Here is a 7,486-nt window from a genome sequence, read left to right on the forward strand (position 1 = left end):
AGTTCACAAGCTCTGAAGAACATGTTCACATGCTAGTACAGTTTCCATCTGCACTATAGCCTTGGATAGACTAAAAAGATAGTTTTAAATATACACATTGACTAATAGTAGTAAACACAACTTTAGCCATAGCTTAGCAGACATTTACACTTGTAAAAACATCTTAGTTAATGGTAGCCAACCTGAAAACACAGTTCTAAGCAAAACAAGTGTTGGAATTGGTGTGAACTGGATAAACAAATCACTAAAAACTACAGTTAAACATATATACCCTGATTGCCTTTTCTGCTAAAAATCTTGTCAGCTTATATTTGTCCAGTTTGGGGGAAAAAGACAACTCTTCTGAACACCTCTTCTTTAGCTCTATAAAAGAGAAAAAGAAAAAAAAAACATATAACCATTTTGCAACAGAAAATGCAATCAAGAACCAATCTAAAGACAATATTGTGCAAGCTAAACTGCCCTAATGCTTAAAGTCAAATGAGCACCATGTGGTAACACAGACATGTCCATGAGGCTTGGTTTGCAGGAGCCAGACCTAAAAGGACAATAGAACTGAGCACCGAATCTCATTCAATATGAGTAACACTAGCAATTGCCAAGAGAGGGACCTAACTGCACCTCCAAGTGCTAAAAACCATGATAGGTATGGGTATATAAGAAGTTTTCAGCCTCCACCTCTCTAATTGCTAGTATTATTCACTTGTTTTGCATTACATTTTCAAAAAGGCAGCTACCTTGTTAGAGTCATTACCACAGCAAAATGATTCTCAACCAGGGTGCCAAGGACCCCTGGGGTGCTGCAAAATCCTTTCAGCACTGCCACACACTGTTAGGTGTCCAAATATGACTCACAAAGTAAACCCAGGGATTTCAAATAAGAATCCATAGCATTAAAAACATTCTGACCTGTTGTGGTCCTTCTGAGTTCTTTGCAACAGAAGAATTGTTCTAGTGTTTTTTCTGTGGTCAAAAATCAAATGAAAACTAGGATCTGACATTTTCCAAGGGATGCCTCAAGTCTAGAAAGGGGTGTCTTGTAGAGCTGTGCAAAATTTCACCCAGGTTTTTGTTTCAAAGCTGTTTCAATGCGTTTCGAGCTCGAAACAGAGAAATCAAAATGAAACAAAAGGCTTCAAAACAGCTTTGAAATGAAACGAGGGTTTCAAAAGTTTTTAAATGTTTTGAGTTTCAAAGCTGGGTTTACCTGGCTTCACTGTCAGTCCCAGGCGGCAGCAGCAGCTTCCTCTCATCCAGTGCACAGATCCGGGGGCCCGCCCCGGGGGGCTGCAGGGCTGTGCTAGACTTCTTCCGGGGATGCGGACCCCCCGATCTGTGCACCAGATGAGAGGAGGCAGCCGCTGCTGCCTGGGTTCGGTGCTGGGTGCAGCCTGCACTCATCGCCAGGAAAATTATTGCTGCCGCTGGCCCCAGGCAGCAGCGGCAGCCTCCTGTCACCCAGCATGCAGATATGGGGGTCAGCACCCCTGGGAGGAGTCCAGCACAGTCCCGCAGCCCTCCCAAGGGTGTGGGCCCCTGGATCTGCGAGCCAGATGAGAGGAGGCTGCTGCTCCTACCCGGGACCGGTGGCAGCAACAATCTTCCCCAGGGCTGGGCAAGGGCTGTGCCCAGCACCGAGTTGGCAGCGACAGCCTCCTCTCATCCCACATGCAGATCCGGGGGCCTGCACCCTCAGGAGGAGTCCGGCACAGCCCCACAGCCCTCCTGCTCTGGGGCCTCAGATCTGCACTCGGGATGAGAGGAGGCTGCCGCTGCCAGGAAGTGTCGCGTGTTTTGCTTTGAACAGTTTGAGGTGCGGTTTCCCAGAAACAGCTGCACCTATCTCCTGGAAACTTGGCAGAATTCATGCCCTCAGAAGGGGCTACCATCCCTGCAAATTTCATCCAAATCAGGCAAGAAATAACAAAGTTTTAGGCACTTTCATGATTCCCCATTATAACCTATGGGCAAAACATCAAAACACATTGAAACACAATGAAACAGCGAAACAGTTTTGACTAAACAAAACAGAACAGTGCTTCGAAATAAAATGAAATGAGGAAAATACACACTATCCCTTTGAAATGGCAAAATGGAAGTCAAAATTAAACGGTGCTGTTTCACATAGACTCATGCCTTGAGTCTAAAAGGGTTGAGAACCACTCCCATAGCATAATCCCATTTTATTTATGTAATTAATGTGGGGAATCTCACTGTAATCCACTGATCTCAGCAGGATTTCTCATGTTTAGGAAAATGAATAAGGTTATGGCTCATGCTTACTGTCCTGGTAATCATTCGTTAAGAAAGTGCAATATTTACAAAGAGAGATTAAATAATATAAATACACACATTATTCATTTATCATAAAAAACTCAGTTTCTGCAAATTGTCTTCCAGCTGGAACATAGTGTGCATTAAAGATCATAAAACCATTTTTTTTTGTATTTTACAAACATGGATTATGAAAAACAAGAGACAGACTTAAAAATCACAACTCTGTGGTGGTTTCCAGAAGAGGAAGTAACCCTCTCCCATTTTAGTAAAATCTCACTGACTTCAGTGGGATCATAAGTTTACCCATCAATTTGTCATGCTCCAGATTTAAGGTCTGTATTATATCCAGTCCTTTTCTAAAACAACTTGTATAGAAAATAAATCCCCTCTTTCTCCTCCAAGACTGTTAGACTGTCGGCCAGATACTCCTGAATGCTGCTACAGTCTTACTGTAAGACTACACACTTTGAATATCTGAGCAGTTAAAATATCCCTCAATGGTTATATAGCTATCTATTAGCATCTTAGTGATGGATATATAACCATAATGGTTATATCACTAAGATGCTAATTAGAAGGTGAATGGTTTTAATCTCTCACAAAGTGAAATAAATCACCATCAAATGCGCTTCTTGAGAAACCTTTCTGGATCATGAAATATAATGTGCATATATTTAGAAAACACCATGTACATTTTTTCCAGAGTTTTAAAATAATTTCAGAATGCAGCAGCACAGTGTGGAGGTCGGATACATGTCATGAATTAAATGAATACAGTTCTCAGGTATTAATTTCCCAACTTTCACACATTTGAGGGTGGACAAGATATCTATGGCTATTATGACTAGGGACCGACCTAAATCATGGCAGAAGTGCACCAAACAGCAGTCCCTTTAATCTTTCACTTTTTGCCACCCCCCCTCCCCACCACTGATTAGTCAAGGTGCCCCAGCAGCCCTACTGTTCATTGTCTGGGAGGCAAAAACTGCAGTTTTAAATATGCCATAGTTTTTGCCTCCTAGCCAATCACCAACAAGAAGCAGGGCTGCCAGAGCCAAGCAGCAAAGAAAAGTTGATAGAATGAAATAAGCAAATTAGTGGAAGGATTAAAATATGGTAAAGAAGATGGCTTTTGCAGCTGTATTTGGATGGAATCATAGAATCAGAATCATAGAAGTAGGGTCGGAAGGGACCTTGTAGATCTTCAAGTCCGACCCCCTGCCTGGGCAGGAGGGAAACTGGGCTCAAGTGACCCCAGCCAGGTAGGCATCAAGCCGCTTCTTAAAGCCCCCCAGGGTAGGAGCCAGCACCACTTCCCTTGGAAGTTGGTTCCAGATCCTAGCTGCCCTGACTGTGAAGTAGTTCTTACGGATGTCTAATCTAAACCTACTCTCCAACAACTTGTGGCCGTTATTCCTTGTTATCCCGGGGGGCGCTAGGGGAAACAAGATCTCCCCCAAACCCTTCTGATCCCCCCTAGTGAGTTTATAGACAGTCACCAGGTCCCCCCTCAGCCTTCTCTTGTGAAAGCTGAACAGGTTCAGGTCCCATAGCCTCTCAATGTAGGGTCTGCCCTGCTGTCCCCAGACCCTCTCAATGTTGTCCACATCTCTCTTGAAGTGGGGTGCCCATAATTGGACACAGTACTCCAGCTGTGGCCTGACCAGTGTCGCGTAGAGGGGGAGCATCACCTCCTTGGCCCTACTTGAGATGCACCTGTGGATGCACGATAAATGTGTAATAAATGTGGCAATCTGTAAAAGAAATTATGGAGAGAGGAAGAGGTTAAAATTATTTGGGTAGGAGATGGTAAAGTCCCAAAGGAGACTTTTATTTGTGGAGATGTTACAAAAGCGTATTAGAAATGTTTGTAGGAAGAAAGTTCAGCTGAAGCTGCCAGAGAAAATACTGTAATGGAAAAAGTAAAGAATCATAGAAGCATAAAATCATAGAAAATTACAGCTGGAAGGGACCTCAGGAGGTCATCTAGTTCAAAGCAGGACTGTCCCTAACTTAATCATCCCAGCCCAGTCTTTGTCCAGTCCGGGCTTAAAAACATCCAAGAATAGAGATTCCATAACCTCTCTGGGTAATCTGTTCCAGGGCTTTACTACACTCCGGGTGAGAAAGTTTTTCCTAATATCTAATCTAAACTTCCCTTGCTATAACTTGAGATCATTGCTCCTTGTTCTGTCATCTGCCCAGTGAAGACTAATGAACATTTTGACTAATATTTTTTTTACCAGTGCCTGCGTAGAAAAATATCTTTCCAGGAAAATTCCAGAAAAAACTCTGAAACCTCTGCACAGGAAATGTAGGGAGGAGGAAAATAAATTATATGAAATAGACCCTTATCAAATATAATGGAAAGTGCAGTTATTTGGGGTCTGGTCACACAAAATTTGTATAGGCCACACCTTTGTACCTATGAAGAACCCTTATAGTTTACACAAGATTCTGCATGAGTGTAAAAGGCTGTTCATATAGATCCAATTCAGTCTTATGAAAGATGCCTCTGCCGAAATGTTGCCAAAGGAGACTCTCAAAAAGCAGCAAGTTCCCACTGGATGGGCTCCATGTTATCAGCAGCTGGAGAATTTAAAAAAATACCTTGAGATTGAAAAAACATGCAGTTCTTGTTGCCAGACCTATATGTGCAGATGGCTCTTCGTAACATGTTTATAGCTGTGACCATCATTGCACCACATCTCAATCATATTTTTCTTATGACTGTGTGCCTATCATAAGAATGTATGACCAGTTTTTATGCCTTGATCTGAAAGCCACTGAATTCAATGGAGTTTCTTCACTGATTTCTGTGGAATTTGAATCAGACGTTTAATGAAAAGGAAATACTGAATTACTATACTTGCACTTTGTTTTAATGTTCTTTTGTAAGTAGTAAATTACCATTTTACACTCAGAAACCCTTCATGCTATTTTGAAACTTGTAGGGGCCATATTATTACTGGTTGTATTGTACTTTAATGTATAACCTCCGTGACAATGCAATTAATACAGCATTATGAATAGATAATCTGTCACAATATAAAGTCTCTGTGATCCCTTGCATTTCTAGAAGTAGAAGAGAAGCAAAAATTGTGTGAGCTACGGAATAGAGAAAACTGGATCCCTCATTAACAAAAGTTACTATCTGTAAAGGACTACCAGTAAAGTTACTGGCAGTTTTCCAACAGTTTCTCCCACCTGAATATCCCACAGACAATCCTGAGTAAATTGCTACTTTGCACTGTGAAATCCCTTCTGCCCCCTTGGCATGTTTGTGGAAATAGGCATCTTCATTGCAAGAATCTCAAGGATTCCTGCAGGAATCAAGTTGCTTCCAGTGGCTGTAACAAAGTTGAACTGGTGGAGGTGGGAGAGGAAGGGAGGGGAGAAGGGAGAGAGTAGAATGGTACCAGCGTGGAAGCATGGTAGAGATAGTTCCTCTGCCAAGTACAGCCCCAACATTTGCCCTGAAATTGTGAGGCCTGAGAGTTTAAAGTAAATCATGTAGACTTTTCCAGAGAGATACTCCTTACCCTGCGCCTCCATTGCTGCAACACCACAACCTCTTGACACACAAGCTAGAAGAATTTCCTGGAACTCCACAAATTGAGGATATCATAGTTCCCACTTCCCTAATTGAGAGCAATTAAAGTAAAAAAGAATGGGCCCTAAACCTATTAATAATTCCAATTACACATATGATAATAGTTTATCTTCATAGAAAGAATAGTATATAGAAAGAGTATATCCTGTTCATTAGGATTACACAATCACACAACTCTATTTATTGCTTTGAAGAACTATGTGTCTTAGAAATGAACAGTAAAGATATTTTAGAGGCAGCTCATCCCTGAACAAATTCTAGCCAGATATTTCAGATTCTGAAATTAGAGGTTCCTTTGTTGTTAAAAATGTACCATGAAAGAACATTAATTATATGTTGATATTTTATAGCTGCCAGTTTAGCAAAACCTTGATTAAAAGTTACTTTGCAGATACAAACTATTTTTGCTTTCATTTCTTTCTTCATCACTTAAAGCTGATGAGAATGTCTTTCTACCTGCATAAATCTGACTCATCATGAGGTGTTTAGCTCTGTCATTGTTCCTTCATTCCTTGGCTCGTTCCCCTATACATGTAGAGACAAAAAATCATTCAACATGCTGTAATGTACTCTCATGGTATATTTTATCTACTTCAGAGTATTTTAACATGTGACAATGACTCAAAACCCACACTTCCTTCTACTTTACTACTACTACTCCTGCAGTACTGCCGCTCTAGGCAGTTTCAACATGCCTCCTCTTTTGGAAGTTTGTCCTAAAGAGACCACTCACTCGGCAACAGAACAAAAATATTAGAAATGATTAACAGTTGAAAAACTGGAAAATATTGTTGAAAAACCATCCTAGCTGCCAGGAAAACTCAGGCGACTGTAGTATCTGAAACTAATTTAAACTCATTTTTGATTGACAGCATCCTCTTGAAGAGCGTGCAATACAAGCACCTAGGGGAAGTACAGAAAACTCAAAGCATCAGACGTACAGTCTTTAGCTCAGCCAAATTCCTTTCGGCTTAAACAGAAGATGGTTGTACGCACAGACTGCATGAGCAGGCTTATCATAACTTATCATCTGCTGTTAAAGCCGTACCCTGCCCGTGGGCAGGAAATAAAACAAAAGGCATGGGATATTTTGCCATGAGAGGAAAAGTAGCTAAGCAAATCCCGCCCCTTCTGTTGCAACTCCACTGAAGCCAAGGCTAAGGGCTTGGACAGAGATCCATTCCCAGCAGAGACCAGTGTTGGGCAATGACTACAAAGTCGTGTCAGCCCCAAAGTACTCAGCAAACAGATCTGCAGCCCAGGCGGTGGCGACAGAAATATTTTCAGCGTGTGTAAAGAAGTCGAAGGTTTGTGTAACAAGTGTCCCCAGGAGCTCCCTCGAGCCTGAAGCACCCTGGGGGAGACCAGCCGCTCCTTGGGGCGGGGACTTCTGTCTCGTGCTGGGCGCACTCCGGTGGAGCCCAGGTCTGCCCGGCGGCTCCCCCCTGAGGGGCAGGGACATCTCCACCCCCAGGCTGCCCCAAGGAGGACCTGGCGCACACACGAGGCACGAGGGGCTCCAAGAAGTCAGACTCGCCAGGCTTTGGCTGCCAAGCCCCAAGCTCTTACCCTGCTGGAAGCAGCAGCTGCTTTGCC

At 42.6% G+C, this 7,486-nt stretch overlaps 1 protein-coding gene and 1 long non-coding RNA gene across 2 annotated transcripts in view; one reads left to right on the forward strand and one right to left on the reverse strand.

The window, feature by feature from the left end:
• The window catches only part of TTLL8 (tubulin tyrosine ligase like 8), a 36,169-nt gene extending 30,288 nt beyond the window's left edge, over window positions 1-5,881 (reverse strand). Inside the window, exons 1-2 of the mRNA XM_025215521.1 lie at window positions 5,820-5,881; window positions 272-363 (exon numbers count right to left, since the gene is read on the reverse strand). Coding sequence (XP_025071306.1) covers window positions 272-363; window positions 5,820-5,832 — 105 coding nt within the window. The 5' untranslated portion in view covers window positions 5,833-5,881. The remainder of the gene's footprint in view (window positions 1-271; window positions 364-5,819) is intronic.
• A 1,202-nt stretch (window positions 5,882-7,083) lies between these two features.
• The window catches only part of LOC112551882, a 6,185-nt gene continuing 5,782 nt past the window's right edge, over window positions 7,084-7,486 (forward strand). Inside the window, exon 1 of the long non-coding RNA XR_003096220.1 lies at window positions 7,084-7,197. This is a non-coding gene — a long non-coding RNA (uncharacterized LOC112551882). The remainder of the gene's footprint in view (window positions 7,198-7,486) is intronic.

The sequence above is a fragment of the Alligator sinensis genome, unplaced genomic scaffold (genome assembly GCF_000455745.1).
Source record: "Alligator sinensis unplaced genomic scaffold, ASM45574v1 scaffold600_1, whole genome shotgun sequence".
Taxonomy (NCBI): domain Eukaryota; kingdom Metazoa; phylum Chordata; order Crocodylia; family Alligatoridae; genus Alligator; species Alligator sinensis.